Source organism: Nycticebus coucang, chromosome 3 (genome assembly GCF_027406575.1).
Source record: "Nycticebus coucang isolate mNycCou1 chromosome 3, mNycCou1.pri, whole genome shotgun sequence".
Classification (NCBI taxonomy): domain Eukaryota; kingdom Metazoa; phylum Chordata; class Mammalia; order Primates; family Lorisidae; genus Nycticebus; species Nycticebus coucang.
In genome coordinates this window covers 72,660,406-72,685,223 of record NC_069782.1, presented here as the reverse complement: position 1 = coordinate 72,685,223, position 24,818 = coordinate 72,660,406, and the positions used below count along the sequence as shown (strand labels likewise).

The 24,818-nt window shown below is 44.6% G+C and overlaps 2 protein-coding genes and 1 non-coding gene across 4 annotated transcripts in view; 1 reads left to right on the top strand and 2 right to left on the bottom strand.

Annotated features, from left to right (window-relative positions):
* Positions 1–33: 33 nt before the first annotated feature.
* SUGP2 (SURP and G-patch domain containing 2) overlaps positions 34–24,818 on the top strand; it is a 46,928-nt gene continuing 22,143 nt past the window's right edge. For both annotated transcript variants that reach the window (XM_053582901.1, XM_053582902.1), the window contains exons 1-4: positions 34–132; positions 1,511–1,642; positions 9,561–11,162; positions 18,006–18,126. In XM_053582901.1, the coding sequence (XP_053438876.1) occupies positions 1,522–1,642; positions 9,561–11,162; positions 18,006–18,126 (1,844 nt within the window). In that variant the 5' untranslated portion in view covers positions 34–132; positions 1,511–1,521. The remainder of the gene's footprint in view (positions 133–1,510; positions 1,643–9,560; positions 11,163–18,005; positions 18,127–24,818) is intronic.
* On the bottom strand, positions 15,977–16,864 carry LOC128582476 (transmembrane protein 69-like). Its single transcript, XM_053586421.1, is given in 2 exon segments — positions 15,977–16,020; positions 16,023–16,864. Coding segments are annotated over 2 exon segments (762 nt in total). The 5' UTR covers positions 16,741–16,864.
* On the bottom strand, positions 23,130–23,236 carry LOC128582733 (U6 spliceosomal RNA). The gene has a single exon (XR_008379179.1). It is a non-coding gene; the product is annotated as a U6 spliceosomal RNA (small nuclear RNA).

Here is a 24,818-nt window from a genome sequence, read left to right as displayed (position 1 = left end):
ATTTGCATGTCCCCGCCTCGCGCGGCGGCGGCGGCGGCGGCGGCGGCGGCGGCGGCGGCGGCGGTGGTGGTGGCAGTGGCAGCGGGTGAGGAGCCTGCGGCGGCGGCGGCGGCGGGGGCGGATCCGCGCGCGGTGGGCTCGGGGTGAGGCCCAGGCCCTGGCGTCCTCGGTGGGTGGGCCCTGGGGTGGGGGGCGCGGGCTCGGCCCTGGGGGCCCCGGGCTCGGTGATGGTGTCGCGGGTTCGGCCTTCAGGCTGCAGCGACAGCTGCAGTTCGGCCTTCAGGCTGCAGCGTCCGGGTGGGGTTGGTCTGAGGGGTTGACTGCGGCCTCCAGGGCACAGCACCCGGGTTTCTTCGTCCTGGGAGTCCGGGAGAAAGCGAACCACTTCCCAAAAGGGCTCGTCGGTTCACTTCTTCATTCATTCCGCCTTAACCCCAAGCAGCTTCAGCTCTTGGCGTGATACGGCGGCCCGCGCTGCATCTGGCCCTTCACTTCTTGACCTGATGCAGTCCCCATGGAAGCCCCCACTATTAGCTTTTGTAGGTGGGGCAGGGGCACAGAAAGGCTAGGTCATTTGATTTGAACCCGGGTCACCTACCTCGGAGACCCTGCTCTCCGTCAGCAGGGAACAAGGGGGTGCTCCGGAAAAAGGGCTGAAGGGGCTTTGGCCCTTCAGTGGGGATGATGGTTGTAGGAAGTGACTATAAAATTGTGTTTTGAAGTCGGAGGCGACCAGCCACTGGATTCCTAAATGTTGCTTCTTAGTCTTTTCTTACTCATTCTCTTCAGGGCTTTGTCTCCACTACCCAGTGTCCTGTTGTTAGGTTCAAGTCCAGGCTGTCTGACCTTGAGTGGGTCACTTTTCCTGAGTCTCCCTTTTTCCTCCTTTGTATAATGTAATTCTTAATAGGACCCACCTTTTCAAAGGGTTATTGCAAGAAGCAAAGGAGATCATGTAAGGACCTATCAGTCAGTGAGCTCTGTCACTGGTCTGGAATTCCTGGACTCATTTGCCAAGAGGCTTTCCTCAGAGGGGGAAGTAATTTTTCAGAGCCTCTTCACCCAGTCTGTGAAATGGGAAAAGAATGCTCATGTCTTCCCAACCACCATTTGCAAGGATTGTACTCATCCTAGTTTGCTATGCTCAGTTACTGTGTGTTGGTTCTGGATTGCTTTTACAGAGAGCCTTTTGTATTGGAATCTTTCAGCCAACTTCATTCAGGCAGAGGCCCCCTTAAAATAATTGGTTTACAGGGAATGTCTAGACATAATTATAACCTTGACTAAACCTGTACAAAAGTAGTACATGTAACCAAAATGTTTGTACCTTGTGACATTCTGAAATAAAGTTAAAAAAAAAGAAAAAGGAATCAGCTTGCCTTTGAAGTATCATGCCAGGATTATGGATTACTGACTGCCTTGTTACTTTGAGGATTAAGTGAAATACAGTGAGCAGGCTCTATAAGCATGAATTGTTGTTCTTAGTATGTTTTTTTCCCTTTCCTTACAGGTTGAAGAAACATGGCAGCAAGGCGAATTGCTCAGGAGACTTTTGATGCTGTATTACAAGAAAAAGCTAAACGATTTCACATGGACCCCAGTGGTGAGGCTGTAGGTGAAACCCTTCAGTTTAAAGCTCAAGGTAAAAATTTTAGGAGGGGGGGAGGATGGAGGGATGGAGGGAACCTATTTAGGAGACAGGGCAGGAGGATTTCAATAGCTTGGGCAAACTATGCAACTCCTCTGATCTTTACTTTCCTTATTTGTAATAAGGATTTTAAATTAATGTTTTCTTTGGACCCACCTATCTGTCACATCATGATATAGAAGGTAGTATTGTCATTATCTGATGCTTCTGTTAGCCAGAACACCCTCCCCAAAAGATTCTTGAATTACTCTCCTGGTTCTATCCTACCACCACTGCCCAGGATTAAACTCATCAGTTCTTGCGTGGATTATTGCAACAACCTCCTTCTATAGAGTCTCTGTTTCTTGCTTCACTTCCCTCACATCTGCTCTCTAGATCTATTAGTGCCAACCTTGCTGGGCCACTGCCCTTCATGGATTTTTGGTGTTCCCCATTGCAGGGTTACATCCTCAGATGGGTACAGGAGCAACTAGGTCATAGGGTATATGAAAGACAGAAGGGCTTGGGGAGCCTGTAGAGCTGCTGAGTGTAGGCACTGCCTACAAACATTCTCTTTGGAAAGTTTTTTTTTTTTTTTGTAGAGACAGAGTCTCACTTTATGGCCCTCGGTAGAGTGCCGTGGCCTCACACAGCTCACAGCAACCTCCAACTCCTGGGCTTAAGCGATTCTCTTGCCTCAGCCTCCCGAGTAGCTGGGACTACAGGCGCCCGCCACAACGCCCGGCTATTTTTTTTTTTGGTTGCAGTTTGGCCGAGGCCGGGTTTGAACCCATCACCCTCTGTATATGGGGCCGGCGCCCCACCGACTGAGCCACAGGCGCCGCCCTCTCTTTGGAAAGTTTTAACATGCCATGCCTGCAGAATAAAAACGATAGATGCAAAAGTTGCAGAATAACATGAAGATCCCTCACCTGCCTTGGACCTCACATTTGAGTGCTGTGCTGCCTGCTGTTGAGAAAGTATACTGTATACTCACTTACTCTGCTGCAGTGGGCCTGTCTCCTCGATGCAGGGCTGCTCCCAGCTGCACCAGCCTCAGGGTAGAGAAGATTTGCTTGGTGTTGGCTGAGTAAGTGAAAGTGTTTGGAGTAGGAGTAATACACATGCTTTGGAAAGGCTCAAAGATTGTCTCTAGATTTTGAAGGTATTTTTTTGTTGTTGTTGTTTTTGTTTTTGTAGAAAGAGCCTCAAGCTGTCACCCTGGGTAGAGTTCTGTGGCATCATAGCTCACAGCAACCTCCAACTTCTGGGCTCAAGTGATTCTCCTGCCTCAGCCTCCCAAGTAGCTGGGACCACAGGCGCCTGCCACAATGCCCAGCTGTTTTTTTTTTTTTTGTTTTTTATTTTTGAGACAGAGCCTCAAGCTGTCACCCTGGGTAGGGTGCTGTGGCATCACAGCTCACAGCAACCTCCAACTCCTGGGCTTAAGCGATTCTCTTGCCTCAGCCTCTCTAGCTGGGACCACAGGCACCCGCCACAACACCTGGCTATTTTTTTGGTTGCAGCCGTCATTGTTGTTTGGCGGGCCCGGGCTGGATTCCAACCCACCAGCTCAGGTGTATGTGGCTGGCGCCTAAGCCACTTGAGCCACTTCGAGTTTTTAAAAGTTATGTGAATACTACACGTAAACATTCTTGTCATAAAAGATTAGAACATTTAAGAAGGTAAGAGGAAATTAAAAGTTCCCTTAACTTCTTCCTTATCTCTCAGAGGTAACTGTGGTGGTTTGTGCGTTCTTCAGTTCCTTTAGTGATACATTTACATAATTCTGAATACTTAGGGGTTTATACAGATGAAGATTTTAGTTTTGGTTTAACTTTAGCTATAGACTCAAGTAGCAACACATATTTTAGTAGTTACTTCAAGAAAGATGAAAAGGGAGGAGTGAGGGACTAGAAACTTAGCAGGGTGCTAGGTGGTTCTGGAACATCTCTTTGTTACAAAGCTCCATGGTCCATTAGTCAGACTTTTTCTAGGTCTATTCTACTCTGAACTTTTTTTTTCTTTTTTTGAGACAGAGTCTGACTTTATCACCCTCGGTAGAGTGCTGTGGTGTCACAGCTCACAGCAACCTCCAGCTCCCAGGCTTAGGCGATTCTCTTGCCTCAGCCTCCCGAGTAGCTGGGACTACAAGCACCCATCCCAACGCCTGGCTGTTTTTTTGTTGCAGTTTGGCTGGGGCTGGTTTGAACCCGCCACCCTTGATATATGGGACCAGCACCCTATCCGCTGAGCCACAGGTGCCCTCCACTCTGAACTTTTACTTTTCCTCTTAAACCAGGACGTTTGAAAATTCTGTTGTGCAGAATCCAGCCACCACACTCTTTTAATACCACCATCAGTAAGTGTCTTGGCACAGTAACTGAGAGAATGCCAGGAAGGCTGTGTTAACCACCACAGTGATGAAAGTATGTCAAACGGTGAAGCTAGTGAAAGATGCCCCATGATCGTATCAATATACACAGCTATGATTTAATAAAAAAAAAATAAAAAATAAAATAACACCATCAGTGCCAATAATCAATACCTGGATCATCTCAGTGGATTCCTTGCTGGAACATCCACATCCATTCTCCCCTGTAATCTGTTGTCTACATAGTAGCCAGTCCTTTTGGGTCATCCTTCTGTTCAGAACCCTTTCTATCGCATTCAGAGCATACATTAGAATTATCTAGGGGCCAGGAAAAAAGGATTTCAATGCCTTTTAGAAATTCTGACATCCAGGTCATGATCCATCCTAATTAATTCAATAAAGTGTAGAGAGAGGGTCCTGGGGGACTCAATAGAAAAGTTTGGAGCCACCTTCCTCCCACTTTGTCTCTTGTTCTTTTTGTTCCCTCTGGCCACATTGGCCTTCTACTTTTCCCACCTCAGGGTCTTGTCTTCATGACCTGTCTGCCTGGAAGGCTTTCCCCCATAACCACATGCTCTGGCCTCTCATACCAGGCTGTTGCTGCCATATTGACAGAGCTATCCTCTTTGACCATCCTGTCTAAAAATGTCATCAACTAGGCACAGTAGTATATACCTGATCGTGCTTGTGAATACCCACTGCATTCCAGCCTGGACAATATAGTGAGTGTTTGCCTCTCTAAAAAATAAAAATTCCCATTTTACTTACTTGAATTTTTTTCTTGGCACTTACTTGCGTTTGGCATATGTTTATATTTATTTATTTATCTTTTGAGACACTAGATAGAGTTTCACTATGTCACCCTCAGTAGAGTGCCGTGGCTTCACAGCTTACAGCAACCTCAAACTCCTGGGCTCAAGTGATGCTCTTGCCTCAGCCTCCCAAGTAGCTGGTACTACAGATGCCCACCATAACACCTGGCTTTTTTTTTGTTGTAGTTGTCATTGTTGTTTGGCAGGCCCTGGGCCGGTTTGAAACCGCCAGCCCCAGTGTCTGTGGCCGGCGCCCTAACTGCTGAGCTACAGGCGCTGAGCCTGGCATATTTTTATTTATATCTGGCTTCTTCAACTGGGAAGTCTGGGAAAGATCTCTTTTCCTTGCTGTAACTTATTTGCTTAGTGTCTGAAGTTGCCTGCATACGGTAAGTACTTGTTGAGCAAATGAACTTGGATTTGCACAGGATATTGGTTTCTTTTTTTTTTTTTGAGACAGAGACTCACTGTGTCACCCTTGATAAAGTATTGTGGCGTCACAACTCACAGCAACATCAGACTCTTGGGCTTAAGCGATTCTGTTGCCTCAGCGTCCCAAGTATCTGGGACTACAGGCGTCCGCACAATGCCCAGCTTTTTTTTGTTGTTGTTGTTTGTTTTTGGTTGTAGTTGTCATTGTTGTTTGGAAGGCCTGGTCTGAATGTGAACCCACCAGCTCCGCTGTATGTGGCTGGCACCCCAGCTACTTGAGCCACAGGCACAGAGCCAGGATATTGGTTTCTTTTGGCTTCTCAGCCCACAGCTCATTACTACCTCCTGGAATCTCTCTTTCTTTTTTCATTTGATTTTTTTTTTATTTTATTTTAAAGAGACAGTGTCTCACTTTGCTCAGGCTGGTCTTGAACTCTTAACCTCAAGCAATCCTCCCACCTTGGCCTCCCAGAGTGCTAGGATTACAGGCATGAACTATCATGTCCAGTTCATGTGAGTTTTTTTTTTTTTTTTTTGTAGAGACAGAGTCTCACTGTACCGCCCTCGGGTAGAGTGCCGTGGCGTCACACGGCTCACAGCAACCTCCAGCTCTTGGGCTTAAGCGATTCTCTTGCCTCAGCCTCCCGAGTAGCTGGGACTACAGGCGCCCACCACAACGCCCGGCTATTTTTTTGTTGCAGTTTGGCCGGGGCTGGGTTTGAACCCGCCACCCTCGGCATATGGGGCCGGCGCCCTACTCACTGAGCCACAGGCGCCGCCCAAGTTCATGTGAGTTTTTAAAACTAGGCCATAGATTCTGATTTAAAAGCTAGAAAGTGAGAAAGGCACTTTATGAAAAATCTCCCTGAGGCCTACTGTTCCCATGGACCAGTGGTTCTTAGCCTTCCTAATGCCTCGTAATGCTGCGACCCTTTAATACAGTTCCTCATGTAGTGGTGACCCCCAACCATAAAATTATTTTTGTTGCTACGTTATAACTATAATTTTGCTACTGTTGTAAATCGTAATATTTTCATTGTTAGAAAGGGGTCGTGACCCACAGGTTGAGAACCACTGCCATAGACCCATAGTTCATTTCTATTCCTAGCTTCCTTTTTTTTTGAGGCAGAGTCTCACTATGTCGCCCTGGATAAAGTGCTGTGGCGTCACAGCTCACAGCAACCTCAAACTCTTGGGCTTAAGCTATTCTCTTGCCTCAGCCTCCCAAGTAACTGGGACCATAGGCGCCCACCACAACACCTGGCTATTTTTTGGTTGTAGTTGTCATTGTTATTTGGCAGGCCCGGGCTGGGTTTGAATCTACCAGCTCCAGTGTATGTGGCTGGCACCGTAGCTGCTGAGCTACAGACGCTGAGCCTGTTCCTAGCTTCTTATGGAGTTTTTCTGTGTGTAAATAAGCAAGTATGTTTCCCCTTTTCTACACTAAGGACAAGTAGACACTGTTCAGTTTTCATTATGGCCTCTCTTGATATGGGTTGTTTAGCTCCTATCTTCCCTCCTGCGCACCTCAGTCTCTGTTTTTTCCAGCTCCAAAGAGATGGTTGATTAACCTGGCAGACCTTGTTAAGGGACCAATTCAGCCAGCTTGGGTTAGCTGTGGTGGGTACTGTCTGCCATGGCTCCAGGCTTATGGGTGGCACTGTGGATGGGGAGTTTCTCGGAGGCCATGAAGGGGGCAGCCACTATAAAGCTATCTGCTGTGAGATAGAAGTAGAAATACAAAAGCATTCTAATTGTAGTACAGAAGTTCAGGTATTGAGCAAAGAAAGTGGTTTCTTAGATGGGAAAAAAAAAAAGTCCAGGTTATTTGGGGACTGAACACCCTTCCTTCAGTCTAAAAATGGGATTACAGAAGTTCATACCTACAATCCTAGCACTTTGGAAAGCTAAGGTGAGGCCAAGAGTTCAAGACCATATTGGGCAACATACTGAGACAATATCACTACAAAAAATAAAATCGCATTTTTATAGTTTTAGCTACTCAGGAGGCTGAGACAGGAGGATTATTTGAGCCCAGGAGTTCAAGGCTACAGTGAGCTAAATTTTGACTTTGGACTCCAGCCTGCTCAACAGTGAGACTCTGTCTCTAAAAAAAAGAAAGAAAAGAAAAGAAGAATTGTAAACTTAGATGGCTTTAGAACTTAGATGGTTGCAACCTACAGGAACTGTATTAAAGGGCCGCGGCATTAGGAAGGTTGAGAACCACTGCTCTAGAGCCAGGGTAGGGGATTTGAATGAATGAGGAGCACTGGTGACTAGTTGAGAAGTCCATGTCTTGCCTGTGGGGTGGCTGCTGCCCAGCTTAGGTGTACTGTTATAAGGGCAAAGGTGGGCCCAGTGCTTATAGGTCTTCTTGTTTGTTTTTCTTTTCTTTTTTTACAGACAAGAACTCACTCAAGTAATCCTCCTGCTTCAGACTCCTGAGTAACTGGGATTCTAGGCACATGCCACCATGTCTGGCTCATTTTTAAATTTTTTGTTGAGATGAGTTCTTGATATGTTACCCAGGCTGCTCTCTAACTTCTGTCCTCAAGCAGTCTTCTGTTTAAATAAGTCAATCCAGGCTCCGCGCCTGTGGCTCAAGCGGCTAAGGTGCCAGCCACATTCACCTGAGCTGGCGGGTTCCAATCCAGCCCGGGCCACCAAACAACAATGACAGCTGCAACCAAAAAATAGTCGGGCATTGTGGTGGGTACCTGTAGTTCCAGCTACTTGGGAGGCGGAGGCAGGAGAATCACTTGAGCACAGGAGTTGGAGGTTGCTGTGAGCTGTGATGCCACAGCACTCTACCCAGTGTGACAGTTTGAGGCTCTGTCTCAAAAAAAAAAAAAAGAAGTCAATCCACATTTTTTTGTTTTTCTGTTGCCCAGGTTAGAGTGCTATTGCCTCAGCCTAGCTCACAGCAACCTGAAGTTCCTGGGTTCAAGTGATCTGCCTCAGCCTCCCAAGTAGCTGGGACTATAGGTGCCCACCAAAATGCCTGTCTAGTTTTTCTGATTTTAGTATAGAGTCTTGCTCTTTCTCAGGCTGGTCTTGAATTCCTAACCTCCTGCCTCAGCCTCCCAGAGTGGTAGGATTGCAGGCATTAACCAGTACACTCAGCTTTCAAACAAACCAGATTTTTAAGTGACACCACATACATTTTCTTTTCTTTTTTTTTTTTTTATTGTTAAATCATAGCTGTGTACATTAGTGCAATCAAGGGGTACAATGTGCTGGTTTCATATACAGTCTGAAATATTCTCATCAAACTGTTCAACATAGCCTTCATGGCATTTTCTTAGTTATTGTATGTAGACATTTGTATTCTGCATTTAGTAGGTTTCACCTGTACCCATTCTAAGATGCACTGTAGGTGTGGCCCCACCTGTTGCCCTCCCTCCACCCTAACCTCCCCACTCCCATCCATTCCCTTGGCCCTTTCCCCATATTCTTGTGCTATAGTTGGGTTATAGCCTTCATATGAAAACTATAAATTAGCTTCATAGTAGGGCTGAGTACATTGGATACTTTTTCTTCCATTCTTGAGATACTTTGCTAAGAAGAATATGTTCCAGCTCCATCCATGTAAATATGAAAGAGGTAAAGTCTCCATCTTTCTTTAAGGCTGCATAATATTCCATGGTTTACATGTACCACAATTTGCTAGTCCATTCGTGGGTTGGTGGGCACTTGGGCTTCTTTCATGACTTAGCAATTATGAATCGGGCTTCAATAAACATTCTGGTACAGATGTCTTTGTTATATTATGATTTTTGGTCTTCTGAGAATATACCTAGTAAAGGAATTATAGGATCGAATGGCAGGTCTATTTTTAGATCTCTTAAGTATTCTCCAAACAGCCTTCCAAAAGGAACGTATTAGTGTACATTCCCACCAGCAGTGTAGAAGTGTGCCCTTTTCTCCACATCCACGCCAACATCTCTGGTTTTGGGATTTTGTTATGTGGGCTACTCTTACTGGGGTTAGGTGATATCTCAAAGTAGTTTTGATTTGCATTTCTCTGATGATTAAGGATCATGTGTTTGTAGATCGTGCATCTCTTTTTTATGTGTTTGTAGATCGTGCATCTGTCTTCTTTACAGAAGTTTCTCTTCAAGTCCTTTGTCCACCCTGAGATGGGGTCACGTGTTCTTTTCACATACATTTTAAATGTTGGCACTCATGTGAATTGTCAAAAGCACTCAGGTATATAAAGTACTTCTGCTGGCTTGTAGTCCATGGATTAGCCATTTACAATGCCTGGTTTAAAGTACCTTTTATTTATTTATTTATTTTGAATCATTTATTTCAGATCTTTTAAGGGCTGTCCCAAGATCCAGAGCAGATATGTATGACGATGTTCACAGTGACAGCAGATACTCCCTCAGTGGATCTGTAGCTCACTCTCGAGACACTGGGAGAGAAAGCCTGAGAAGTGATATATTTCCAGGGCCTTCCTTCAGATCAAGCAACCCTTCCATCAGTGATGACAACTACTTTCGCAAAGAATGTGGCCGGGATCTGGAATTTTCGCACCCTGATTCCCAGGTCATTGGCCACCGGAAATTAGGACATTTACGTTCTCAGGACTGGAAATTTGCGCTTCGTGGCTCTTGGGAGCAAGACTTTGGCCACTCAGTTTCTCAAGAGTCCTCTTGGTCACAGGAATATGGTTTTGGTCCTTCTACAGTACTGGGGGACTTTGGCTCCTCCAGGTTGGTTGAGAAAGAATGTTTGGAGAAAGAGAGTCGAGATTATGATGTGGACCATCCAGGGGAGGCTGACTCTGTGCTCAGGGCCAGTGGTCAAGTCCAGGCCAGAGGCCGAGCTCTAAACCTCATTGACCAGGAAGGTGCCCTCCTAGGAAAGGGGGAGACTCAGGGCCTGCTTACAGCAAAGGGGGGTGTTGGGAAACTCGTCTCACTGAGAAATGTGAGCACAAAAAAAGTACCTACTATAAATCGTATTACTCCCAAAACTCAGGGCACTAACCAAATCCAGAAAACCGCCCCAAGTCCTGACATGACCCTGGGGACAAATCCAGGGACAGAAGACATCCAGTTCCCCATTCAGAAGATCCCCTTGGGGCTGGATCTGAAGAATATTCGGCTCCCCAGAAGAAAGATGGGCTTTGACCTCATAGATAAGTCTGATGTTTTTTCAAGATTTGGTATAGAAATAATCAAATGGGCAGGATTTCACACCATAAAAGATGATGTTAAATTTTCCCAACTTTTCCAGACTCTCTTTGAACTTGAAACTGAAACTTGTGCTAAAATGCTTGCCTCATTCAAATGTTCCTTAAAACCAGAGCATAGAGATTTTTGCTTTTTTACTATCAAATTTTTAAAGCACTCTGCTTTGAAAACACCCAGGGTTGATAACGAGTTTTTAAACATGCTTTTAGACAAAGGTGCTGTGAAGACCAAAAATTGCTTTTTTGAAATCATAAAGCCCTTTGATAAGTATATAATGAGACTTCAAGACCGGCTTCTGAAGAGTGTCACACCTCTGCTTATGGCCTGTAATGCCTATGAGCTAAGTGTCAAAATGAAGACCCTCAGTAACCCCCTGGACTTGGCTGTTGCCCTTGAGACCACCAATTCTCTCTGCCGGAAATCTTTGGCTCTTTTGGGACAAACATTCTCCTTGGCCTCTTCATTCAGGCAAGAGAAAATTTTAGAAGCTGTCGGCCTCCAAGATATAGCTCCCTCTCCTGCCTCTTTTCCTAACTTTGAGGACTCAACTTTGTTTGGTAGAGAGTATATAGACCACCTGAAGGCCTGGCTGGTTAGCAGCGGGTGTCCTCTCAAGGTCAAGAAAGCTGAACCAGAGCCCACACGAGAGGAAGAGAAGATGATTCCTCCTGTGAAACTAGAAATTCAGGCCAAGGCTCTGAGTGGTCTGAGTGAAGGTAAGGAGAGCAATAAAAATTTCTATTTGTTTTTCATGTTTTTTGGTTATGTCTCCTATTTGAGTTTTTTTTTTACACAGTTCTTTAGCCAAACAGGAACAAATCAGGATTTTCATAGAAAACTCACATTGGCCACTATGTATGTCTGCCATTAATTTTGTGAATGTATATTAGGAATCTTCTGTTCACCACAGAAGTCTTTACATTTTTTAGGTCACAGACCCCTTAGGCAATCTGATGGAAAGCCTTTGCCCTTGCCAGAAAAATGCACATATCCTTGTATATAATTGTACCTACACTTTTTTTTGGGGGGGGGGGAGGCATCTGTATCTTTGTACAGCCAGGGTTAAGAACCCCTGTTCCAACCGCTGTTCCCAAGATATTATTGGAAGGGAGAAGAAAACACTGAATGCTGTGTCTTAGGAGTCCCCAGGCTCCTGAAGGAAATCACAAAAACCAGTCACTCCTGAGCTGAGTTTGGTGGTGCAGTCTGTAATCCCAGCTACTTGGGAGCCTGAACTAGGAGGGTACCTCAAGGCTTAAGAGTTCGGGCTATAGTGTGCACAAGCCTCGGTTCTGTGTGTGTGAATAGCCACTGTACTTTAGTCTAGACAACATAGTGAGACCCTTTCTCTTAAAAACAAAGGCCAGATACAATGGCTCATACCTGTAATCTAGCACTCTGGGAAGCCAAGATGGGAAGGTCACTTGAGCTCGGAAGTTCAAGACCAGCCAAGACCCATTTTTACTAAAAATAGAAAAAGTAGTTGGGTGTGGTCACCTGTAGGCCCAGCTGCTTGGGAGCTGAGGTAGGAGGATAGCTTGAGTCCAGGACTTTGCGGTTGTTGTGAGCTAGGCTGATACCACAGCCCTCTATTTAGGGCAGTAGAGCAGGACTTTGTCTCAAAAAACAAAAACAAAGCAATAGTCACCCCCTGCTAGAATCACAGGGACACTGGAGAAGCCCTAGCCGAGCCTAGGGATTTGAGGAGGACATGTTTGAGCTGCATTGAGGAACATGCAGGGATCATCCCAGTCATTCCAGGAGGTGGAGGCACATTTTTACTGCACTTGCTTTTCTAGACTAGCTAAAGTCAATATCACATAGGTATGCCTGATAACAGCAGTTTTGTTGACTTTCTGGAGAATAATAATAATAATAATGGGCTGTTTGGTTTCTCTCTTCTCTTCTCCATAGCTCCCAGAATGGATGCTTTTATAGCCTCGACATCCCAGACATCATGAGCATACACAATCACCATGTTCCCCCTCTTGCTCCTTATGATCAGGGAGGAAGCACTTTTCCCCCAACGTGGTTTTTAGTTTGCCACCAGCCCAGAGGGGAAGTCTCATTTGTCCCTAACTTTCTTTGCTCCTTCACCATCCTCACAGAGCCCAACTGCACCAGGCACTGGATAGATACAGGTTGGACACACCTAGTCCCAGAAGGGATCCTTCCAGAAGCAGGCTTAGGGCCTCAGCACCTTCCTCCCCACACCCTGCAAAATGATGGGATATGGACAAATGTATAAAGTGGGAAAATATCACCCCTAACTTAACCTAAAGTGGTTCGCTACCTCCCTACAGTCTATTGTGCCCAGATGTTCCTGCAGCTATAGGGGTGCTCGACTGAAAATGCTACCATCTATTCTTTTACATGATTGCTGAAGTCCCTCTTTTGTGTTTCTACTGCATTTGCTATACCATGATGTTGACCTAACATAAATTACCTCACCTTTCCCTTGATATTGGACTCATGCTGCATCTTACTAGAGGCTTCTGAAGCCAGACAGAGCTAGGTTCACATGTAATTGGCATCTGCAAGCCTTGGCTCTGTGTCTGGGTAGCTGGTGAAATGGCCTATCTCATGGGGCTGTCCTCTTCACCCTACCACCACTTCCATTCCTCTTAGAAGTGCTGGGTTATTACCATTAATGTTATTTATCATTTAAAATTCACCTTTAAAGCATATATCCCTAGGAATAAAATTGCTGTGCCAAAGTTATGGCCCTTACTTTTGGTCATCCTAGCTATAGATGACCAAATTTATAGGGATCCCCAAATTTCATTATCTTGGCAACTTTGGATTTTGTTGTTTTGGTTTTTGTTTGTTTGTTTTTTGAGAAAGAGTCTCACTCTGTTGCTCCAGACTAGAGTGACATGGTGTCAGCCTAGCTCACAACAACCTCAAACTCTTGGGTTCAAATGATCTTTCTGCCTCAGCTTCCCAAGTAGCTGGAACTATAGGTGTCTGCCACCAGGCATGGCTAATTTTAGACAAGTAGAGACAGGGTCTTGCTTTACTTAGGTTGTCCTGAACATCTGAGTTCAAGCAAAACTCCCACCTGGGCCTTCCAGAGGGCTAGGATTACAAGGGTGAGCACCAAAGCCAGCCAGAAAAGTTCTGACTTTGAGCCTCAGATTCTTTTGTATAATTGTAAAACTAGCAGGTCTATAGAAAGAGAGCTGGGAAAAAAATGGCAATTTCATGGGGCACATGCTTGTAATAACAAGACAGTCAAAGGATTGACTTAATTCTGTGTTAACAGTTCACAGTAGTATTTAAAATAAGCTCAATGGCTTGGTGCCTGTGGCTCAAGCAGCTAAGGCTCTAGCCCCATACACCTGAGCTGGTGGGTTTGAATTCCAGCCCAGCCCCGCCAAACAACAATGACAGCTGCCACCAAAAAATAGCCGGTCACTTGAGCCCAGGAGTTTTGAGGTTCCTGTGAGCTATGATGCCACTGCACTCCACCCAGGGCAACAGCTTGAGGCTTTGTCTCAAAAAAAAAAAGAACTTTAAGAAAAAGGACTGAGATCCATAGAGTTGTTTGGGGCAGCGCCTATGGCTCAAGGAGTAGGGTGCTGGCCCCATACACCAGAGGTGGCGGGTTCAAACCTGGCCCCGGCCAAAACTGCAACAACAACAATAACAACAACAAAAAATAGTAACCTACATTTCCAAAAACTGCAAAAAAAAAAAAAATAGCCAGGCGTTGTGGCAGGTGCCTGTAGTCCCAGCTACTTGGGAGACGGAGGCAGGAGAACCTCTTGAGCCCAGGAGTTGGAGGTTGCTGTGAGCTGTGGTGCCATGGCACTCTACCCAGGGCAACAGCTTGAGACTCTGTCTCAAAAAAAAAAAAATAAACAAGCTCAGTGCTGTAACCAGATATAGGCCAGGACAGGATTGTGCAGTAATTCACAGAACAAACTGGAAAATCTCTTAACTTCAATGGTAATTTTAATTGAGTAACTGAACAAATAGACCATTCTGTGCTATTAAAGCTGACAGATATCAGAAAACTAAACAATCTTATCACTTGAGGAAACATGCTTTTCTGTGTTGCTGATAATATAAATGTAAACAGTTGTATTAGAGGCATTTCACACTTAAATGTTTTTCCTAGGCCAGGTGAGGTGGCCCATCTGGGAGGCTGAGGCTGGTGGATTCCTTAGCTCATGCGTTGGAGACCAGCCTGAGCAAGAGCAAGATGCCCGTCTCTAAAAATAGCCAGGCATTGTGGCAGGCATCTATAGCCCCAGCTACTTAGGAGGCTGGGCAAGAGAATCACTTGAGCCCAAGAGTTTGAGGTTGTGAGCTATGATACCACGGTACTCTACCAAGGGCGACAAAGTGAGACTCTGTCTCCAAAAAAAAAGGAAGTTTTTCTTTTTATATATATATTTAGCAGATATTTTCTGTGAACACCTGACTTGAAACTGTTGACCTTTAAAAAAAAAATTTTTCTTCTTTTTTTGAGACAGAGCCTCAAGCTGTTGCCCTGGGTAGAGTGCTGTGGCATCACAGCTCACAGCAACCTCCAACTCCTGGGCTCAAGCAATTCTCCTGCTTCCGCCTCCCAAGTAGCTGGGACTACAGGTGCCCGCCACAATGCCCATATTTATTTATTTTTTTGGTTGCAGCCGTCATTGTTGTTTGGCAGGCCTGGGCTGGATTTGAACCTGCCAGCTCTGGTGTATGTGGCTGGCGCCTTAGCTGTTTGAGCCACAGGCGTTGAGCCTGTTTTTTTTTTTTCTTTTTTTTGAAACAGAGTCTTACTTGGTCATGTTGGGAACAGTGCTGTGGCTATCCTCTTGCTTCAGCCTCCTGAGTTGCTAGCTGGTTTTGAACTCCTGGCCTCAGGTAATCCTGCTTCAGCCTCCCAAAGTGGTAGGATTATAGGCATGAGCCACCACACTTGGCCTATAAATATATCTTTTTTCTTTTTTTTTAATTTTTCATCTTTATTTTATATTTTTCAAGACAATTAAAATTTTTTTTTTTTTTGTAGAGACAGAGTCTCACTGTACCGCCCTCGGGTAGAGTGCCGTGGCGTCACACGGCTCACAGCAACCTCTAACTCTTGGGCTTACGCGATTCTCTTGCCTCAGCCTCCCGAGCAGCTGGGACTACAGGCGCCCGCCACAATGCCCGGCTATTTTTTGGTTGCAGTTTGGCCGGGGCTGGGTTTGAACCCGCCACCCTCGGCATATGGGGCCGGCGCCCTACTCACTGAGCCACAGGCGCCGCCAAGACAATTAAAATATTGAAATGTTTAAGTGACTATATATTCATAAATTGAATGAAAAGTAACTTAATATAAGATGAAAAGGGTGGTGTCTGTGGCTCAAGGAGTAGGGCGCCGGTCCCATATGCCGGAGGTGGCGGGTTCAAACCTAGCCCCGGCCAAAAGAAAAAAAAGATGAAAAGCACTTGTGAGGCATTTTCAAGCTCTTGCTCAAGATTTCTGGAAATGAAAATCAATCTGTGAATTGAATGTATGAGGCTTATATAGCCAGCATACCAGTATTATCTACAAGTATAATTTCATACATTGACCAGGTCTCTTAGGTCCTTCTCTGGATAAACATTTTTAAATAGTAAAGTGATTACAAATGAAAAGAAGGCCAATAAAGTAACTATTATCCTCAGGGCTTTGAACCAGTTAGGATAATGTGGCAAGAGAAAAAGTTCAAGGTGTAATGCTACCCCCAAACCTATTATTACCATGACTATGGCTTCACTGAGTCTTTCAGAAATAAGGAAAGCAAACCATGAAAACATAAGAGGAGCTGTACTATTAGCTAAGTTAAGGACATCTGGTTTGGCTGGACTACCTTCTGGCAGATCAAAACCCCATCTAACTCCTCCCAAGAAAGATAGGAAACTGGCTCCATAAGCCATCTGAGTAAAAGCTAATACGGGGATATAAGTCTTTGTCATCAGCATAACCAGTGTTGGAGCAATGAAAGGGATTAGTCCTGCCAGAGTTACATATAATGCTGGCTTTTGGCTGTCAGGCAGGTAAGTTATGATGCTTGGTGGCTGGGCTGGAAGTGCTGCTTGCTTCTGCTGCTTGTTAAAGCTGCACGGGGATGTATGATAGCATTGTGTCTTGCTCATACACACTGAAAATGATGAGAAAAGCCAAGGCCTTGGAAACAAAGGAGAAAAATTCTGCTGGAGACATGTCTTCAGAGAAAGTGTATTTGTTCTCCCCATGGCTCCTCCCATCGGGAAAAGGTACTTCAGTGTCTTTGAAGATGCTTGAGAAAACTTCTGGATGAAGTGAAGCATACTGGACCCTATTGAAAGTCTTGTTCAGGAAGATGGCAGGCAGTTTTGATCTACTAGCCCAGCTAATAGACGGGCTGAATCAGAAGCATGCTGTTGCCACTGTCGCACCAGGAGATGGAAAGCTGTGCTGTAGCAACCGCAAGTGACTCCACTTTTTTTTTTTTTTTTTTTTGAGACAGAGTGTCACTGTGTCGCCCTTGGTAGAGTGCCATGGTATCAGCTCACAGCAATCTCCAGCTCTTGGGCTTAGGCGATTCTCTTGCCTCAGCCTCCCAAGTAGCTAGGACTACGGGTGCCTGCCACAACACCCAGCTATTTTTTTGCTGTCCTTGTCATTGTTGCTTAGCAAGCTCCTACTGGGTTCGAACCCACCATGCCTGGTGCATGTGGCTGGCACCCTAACCACTGAGCCATGGGCGCCAAGCCTATATGTTTATTTTTTAAAAATAAAGCATAGAGAAAATGAAATCCATGATTAACTCTATCTCCTATAGATAAACTCTGTTGCCATTATAGTATATGTCCTTCAAATCTTTTCTGTGTATCCATATTTATTTATCCCCACCTTTATATTGAGAATCATAGTCTAGATGCAGTTTTTATGTATTTTATATTTAGATACATTTTATACCTTGGTATTTTCCACTTTAATACTAATTACATTTATATTTTTAAGTGACACATGAAAGTAATATCAAATTGCTATGTAACATTTCCTTTTTTAGAATAGATACATAAATTTCTCTGTAAACTGTGACTATTTCTATTCTGGTGGTTGTGCTGTTATATATATATATATTTTTTTTTTGTAGAGACAGAGTTTCACTTTATGGCCCTCGGTAGAGTGCTATGGCCTCATACAGCTCACAGCAACCTCCAACTCCAGGGCTTAAGCGATTCTCTTGCCTTAGCCTCCCAAGTAGCTGGGACTATAGGCGCCCGCCACAACGCCCGGCTATTTTTTGGTTGCAGTTTGGCTGGGGCTGGGTTTGAACCCGTCACCCTCAGTATATGGGGCCGGCGCCTTACCGACTAAGCCACAGGCGCCGCCCCATGCTGTTATATTTTTTATGAGGAGATTTTGCATATTCATTTCTAGAATAAAATACTGTTTTCTTCTTTCAACATGGTGTGTTATGAATGAGGAAGGAGTTTAGCTGTTGGTGCCTGGTTGAGTTTAATGCTAAGCCCCTAACTCACTATCCTAGTCTTTCCAGGACCCACATTCACCATGTTTCTCAGTAAAGCTGTTCTGTGTGTTCCAGCACTCCCCCAGCGAGCAGATCACAAGGTGGTAGACACCATTGACCAGCTTGTCATACGTGTTGTCGAAGGCAGCCTGTCTCCCAAAGAGAGAGCTGATCTCAAGGAAGACCCTCTTTACTGGTAGGTCTTTAAATATCCACTCTAAAAATCTCTCCTCTGGGCATTTAGGAATGTGTGGGACCTACTGATGGTGTTGAGAACAAAGAGTGAGATAGTTATTTTGAGCAGTAGTGTTCTCTTGCAGAAAGCGCAAAAGGTTGGTTGGATTTACCTGGGTTCAGCAAACCCCAGGCTTTGGTACACACTGTGAGTGGCGGAAGGGCTCTGTGGATAGCCTTCTCATTGTGAATGCAGGTCAGAGTTCCTGCTGTGCTATTTTAAGATACAGTGAGATGTACATGGAAAGAACAGAAATAAGAGGAATAAGATAAGTAATACATCATAACTATTGTTTGCCATTTAATATCTAATATTCTTAAACTGCTGTCTTTTGACTTACTGCCTTTCCATGCGAATGGAAAAACTTTTAAAAATTACAGTTCTTGGCTTGGCGCCCATAGCATAGTGGTAATGGTGCCAGCCACATGCCCCGAGACTGTTGGATTTGAGCCCAGCCTGGACCACCTAAACAACAGTGACAAGTGCAACCAAAAAAATAGCTGGGCGTTGTGGCGGGCACCTGTAGTCCCAACTACTTGGGAAGCTGAGGCAAGAGAATCATTTAAGCCCAAGAGTTGGAGGTAGCTGTGAGCTGTGAGGCCATGGCACTTTACTCAGGGTGACATAGTGAGACTCTCTCTCAAAAAAAAAAAAAATTACAGTTCTCATCCTAAATAATAATATTGCTTATTAGAGGAAGTAAAGAAGAACAGCAAGTAGAGGAACTCTCCTGTGTTCCTGCCAACATCTGATGACATTTTATGGATTTGCTTTTAGTCTTCCGCTCACCATGGGAGGTTTGGGGTTTTTTCCTCTTTTAAATTTTTTACTTATTTTTTCCTTTTATTTATTTATTTGAGATAGAGTTTCACTTTCTCGCCCTTGGTACAGCTCACGGCAACCTCCAGCTCTTGGGTTTAGGCGATTCTTTTGCCTCAGCCTCCCAAATAACTGAGACTACAGGTGCCTGCCACAACTCCTGGCTATTTTTTGTTGCAGTTTGGCCAGGGCTGGGTTTGAACCTTCCACCCTCGGTATATAGGGCTGGCGCCCTACTCACTAAGCCATAGATGCCGCCCATATTTTTTTTTTTTTTTTTTTTTTTTTAGAAATAGGGTTTCTTTGTCCCCCAGGCTAGAATACAGTGACATAATCATAGCTCACTATAAACTTGGTGCCTCAGTGAGGGACTTCCAAGTTGCTGGGACTACAAGTGTGTGCCACCACGCCTGGCTAATTTTTAAATTATTTGTATAGATGAGTCTTGCTATGTTGCTCAGGCCGCTCTCAATCTCCTGGCCTCAAGCAATCCTCGTATCTTGGCCTCCCAAAGTATGAAGATCACAGGCATGTGCCACTGTGCTCAGCCTGGTTTGGGGAGGGGGTTGTTTGTTTGTTTAAGGCTAGTTAAGTAAAGCAGTGAGAATGGAGAAGGGACAAAAGACCCTATAACTGGTTGTGATTAGTTAGTTGTAAATACCACTGCATTTGGACCCAGCTTATTGAATACTTTTAATTTAACAAATACTTATGCTTTCTGTATACTTGTTTGTATCACATTCTAAGCATGTTACTGATTTAAGCACTAGCTGACTGAATCCTCAGACAACCTTTGAAATAGGTCTGTTGCTATCCTTATTTTACAGACAGGAAACCTGAGGTTCCAAGAGGCCTCTTGCTTCAAGTGTGCACAGCTAGTAAGAAGCTGAGTTCAGACTCAAATGCAGGGTCTGTGGTCTCATCCAGTGTGCATGCTGAAAGAAGGAATCTAGATAGCCTCACATTGGTAGACACCTTTTGAGAAGAAAGTATCCAGACTTAGAAGGCCCAAGGGTAATTTCCAGAATATTTACAAGGTGATTGGGCCAGAGGGACTGGAGGTGTGTGCCTCTGCCTCATGACTGCTGCACACAGTCTAGCAGTCTCATGGTCACTAATAACTAAGGGGGACGGACAGAAGCCACAGCCAGAGTTGAATGCACACCTTGCTCCCCAGCCAGTGTTTGCTGAGGGGCAGGATGGGGTACAAAATCCAAAATAAACATTGAACTAGAGAACTCATATTTGAGAAAAACCAACATTATGAATGAGAGTCACCAACAGAGCTGAGACCCAAGAAAAGAGAGTTACTGTGAGAAAGAGGAGATTTAGTCTAAAATTATGAATATGTAATAAGTATTCTCAGGTGGATAGGAGTATATTATATCCATGAAACAGGAACTGGTTCTGTGAAAAAGAACCTATTAAGGGTCTTGGAAATGAAAAATGCATTTTTGAAGTAAAAATTTCAGTGGTTGGCTAATAGAATAGATCCTGAGGGACAAATTCAGAAGCTGGTCTTTGTAACTTTATTTTCCAGAAACTACTTCAGAAGAAACCTAGAGACTCCAAGAGGAAAAAAATGTGATACAAAAATACAGAGACTAGGTGCAATGGCTCATGCCTATAACCCTAGCATTTTGGGAGGCCAAGACAAGAGGATCATTTGAGTACAGGAGTTTGAGACCAGCCTAGATACATAGTGAGGCCCCATCTCTACAAAAAAAAATTAAAAATTACCCTTTTTGGTAGTGTGTACCTGTGGTCCCAGCTACTCAGGAGGCTGAGGTGAGAGGGTTGCTTGAGCCTAGGAGTTTAAGGTTGCTGTGAGCTATGATAATGCTACTATACTCTAGCCTGGGCAACATACGGAGACCCCATCTCTTAAAAAAAAATAAAAACAAACAGAAAAACAAAGTGGTACTTGTATGTGGTCTACCAAAAAAAAAAATTGTACTCATAATGAAAAGCATAATGTTTCTGCTGTTACCTGTTGTCATCCTTGTTCCACTCTTTGAAGATAGTCACGTAGTTCCTCATACTACCTTTTTTTTTAGACAGAGTCTCACTTTGTCACCCTTGGTAGAGTGTCATGGTGTCATAGCTCACACCAATCTCAAACTCTTGGGCTCAAGCGATTCTCTTGCCTCAGCCTCCTGAGTAGCTGGGACTACAGGCACCAGCTACAATGCACAGCTATTTTTAGAGGCAGGGTCCCATTCTTGCTCAGGCTGGTATCAAACTCCTGAGCTCAGTCCATCCACCAGCCTTGGCCTCCCAGAGTGCTAGGATTATAGGATGGGCCACTGCAGCCGGTCTACTTTTTTTTTTTTTTTTTGAGACAGTCTCACTCTGTGCCCTGGGTAGAGTGCTATGTGTGTCCTAGCTTATAGCAACCTCAAACTCTTGGGCTCCAGCAATCCCCTTGCCTCAGCCTTCCCATAGTTGGGACTATAGGTGCTACCTGTGATGCCTGGCTAGTTTTTCTATTTTTAGTAGAGATGGAGGTCTTTTGCTCAGGTTGGTCTTGAACTCTTGAGCTGAAGGAATCCACCTGCCTTGGTCTAGGGTTATAGGCATAAACCACTGTACCCAGCCCTCATACAACTTCTGACAGGTACCTCTGTATCTTTCTGTTTTTTTCTTAATCTTTGTTAGAGACAGAGTCTTGGTTGGTAGCCCAGGCTGGAGTATAGTGGTTCACTGTACTCATAACTCATTGCAACCTCAAATTCCTGGGCTCAAACAATTCTCCTGCATCAGCATCCCAAGTACTAGGGACTAGTAGCATAAGGTATCTGGCCAAATCAATTAATAAGTTATTTTTATTAGTTAGCAAGTGAAAGGATCAGACCTCTAGGAGGCAGACATAAGAAGGGCTTCTTTATATTCATCCTGCAAGGTACAGCAGAGTTTTGAGACCTTTTACCCAGCCCACCTTCCACTAAGGAGAGGCAAGCATGATTTGTGGATGTAGAGCTGTTCTAAGAAACGTGTGTCATACTTTGTTTTTTCTCGTCTTCTGAATTATCTCTTGGGAGTGGACAGCCTTGACCAAGCTCTAGCCCACCAGGAACACATATTTACACACTGAGGAAAGCATGTGGCCAAGAATCCCTCTAGCCTTAGCAGATTGTCCAAGGACCCCAAAGTTAACGTAAAATCTAAATGCTTGATTCTTGAGGAAGAACAAAACAAACAAAAATCTCAGATGATCTAAACATGTGAAACATGAGAGGAAGGAGAGAAGTGGGTGTGCAGACTCTGGTCTCATTAAGAATGAGGACAGAGCTATGGGTAACCCTGGATATTGATAGAAAATGAGATTGAAGATAGGTTTATTTTATTTATTTATTTATTTGTTTGTTTTTTGTAGAGACAGAGTCTCACTTTATGGCCCTCGGTAGAGTGCCATGGCATCACATAGCTCACAGCAGCCTCCAACTCCTGGGCTTAAGTGATTCTCTTGCCTCAGCCTCCCAAGTAGCTGGGACTACAGGCGCCCGCCACAACACCCAGCTATTTTTTGGTTGCAGTTCAGCCGGGGCCGGGTTTGAACCCACCACCCTCGGTATATGGGGCCGGCGCCTTACCAACTGAGCCACAGGCGCCGCCCTATTTATTTTTTATTTTTTTGAGACAGCCTCAAGCTGTCACCCTGGGTAGAGTCCTATGGCATCACAGCTCACAGCAACCTCCAACTCCTGGGCTCAAGCGATTCTCCTGCCTCTGCCTCCCAAGTAGCTGGGACTACAGGCACCTGCCACAATGCCTGGCTATTTTTTGGTTGCAGCCATCATTGTTGTTTGGCGGGCCCAAGCTAGATTTGAACCCACCAGCTCAGGTGTATGTGGCTGGTGCCTTAGCCCCTTGAGCCACAGGCACCGAGCCTGCAGATAGGTTTATTGAGTAGCCATTAAACCATATTGAGTAGGTTTATTGAGTAGCCATCCCCAGCTATAGGAGTGGGATTTATAACTTTCATACTACTATAGAGGGGGAAAAAAAAAGTATTCATTCCAGTGAAAACCAAAAAAGGAAAAGGAACATCAAGTAAGAAGGGCAAATAGGAAACAAATAATGTGGCATGAATACGTTCAACCTTATTAGTAACCAACAGGTTTCAGTGGATTGACAATACCTCTGACTAGGTTTAGGGCTTCATGAATTTGCCTGTCATCCTTGTGCAGGGGCCATGCTAATCTTCTCTGTATCATTCCATTTTTAGTATATGTGCTGCCAAAATGAGCACTGAGAGACTGGGTTTGAAAGCATTAGCTTGGCAGGTATGGTGGCTCACTCCTGTAATCCCAGCACTTGCAGAGGCTAAGGTGAGACAATCACTTATTGCTAAGAGTTCAAGGCTGCAGTGAGCTGTGATCATGCCACTGCACTTCAGCCTAGATGACAGAGACCCCCATCTCTGAAAAGAACAATAATAAATAAAAGCACCAGCTTTTATTCATCTTCTATCAGAGATACCTAAAACACAGGGAGTGGAAAGCAAAAAAATGGAAAATTCCGTAGCAGTTGAATGCTACCAAAAAGAAAGGAGGTATGGAAATATTAGTTCAAACTTCAAGGAGAAAATCATTAAATGGGGGAAAAAAGAGGTTCCTGATAAAATAAAAAGTCATCACATAACAAAAATCATGAATTTTTTTTTTTTTCTTGAGACGGAGTCTCACTTTGTTGTCCTCAGTAGACTGCCATGGCACCATATTTCACAGCAACCTCAAAGTCTTGGGCTCAAATGATCCTCTGTGTCAGCCTCCCGAGTAGTTGGGATTATAGGTGCCTGCCACAATGCCAAGCTATTTTTAGAAATGGGGTCTTGCTCTTGCTGAGGCTGGTCTCAAACTCCTAAGTTCAAGCAGTCCACCCACCTTGGCCTCCTAGAGTGCTTGGATTACAGGCATGAGCCACCCACCCAGCCTAAATCATGAATCTTGATGCTTGAACTGTTGAGCTTAAAACTATATAGGTAAACAACATTTAGCAACTATTTAAATCTACAGTCATACTAAGAAGAATGGATGAGTATAACCATAGTAGGAGATGTGAATGTTTCTCTGAAATGGGTAGATGAAGTAATCCAAATAAGGACATGGAAGATTTGATAACACAGTGAACAAACTTAAATAGATAGAGATAATCTGCTAATATTTGCTGAACAATTAATAACTGCTAGGCAGTGTTAATAGCATTTGCCTCCTAGTGAAAAGCATATAAGTCAATTGTCATAGCCTCATGATGAAGTAGCTGCTTGAACCCACCAGGCTGGCTTGTGAGTGTTCTGTGTTCTTGTTGTTATGTTCCACTAGAATTTGGGGGGATGGATTTGTGACTGACATCCTCAGACTGCATTTGGCATCAGAACCAGGGGAAAGGGAAGCATTCATAGCCATGGATGACTCGGATTGTCAGATCACCTGGCACCAACTCTGTCACTCTTTGCCCTTGATAAGAAATTTGGGTCAGGTGCAGTAGCTCAGGCTTGTAATCCTAGCACTCTGGGAGGCCAAGGTAGGTGGATTGCCTGAGCTCTCACAGGTTTGAGACCAGTCTGAGCCAGAGCGAGACCTAGTCTCTTTAAAAAAAAAATAGCCAGGTGTTGTGGCGGGCACCTGTAGTCCCAGCTACTGGGGAGGCTGAGGGAAGAGAATGGCTTGAGCCCAGGAGTTTGAGGTTCCTGTGAGCTATGACACCATGGCATTCTACCAAGGGCAACAAAGTGAGATTGTCTCAAAAAAAAAAAACAGAATTTTCTGCCCCTTACTGGGTCTGCATTTGACTTGAGAAACAGAGCACCCATGTCAACATTCTCTTAATCA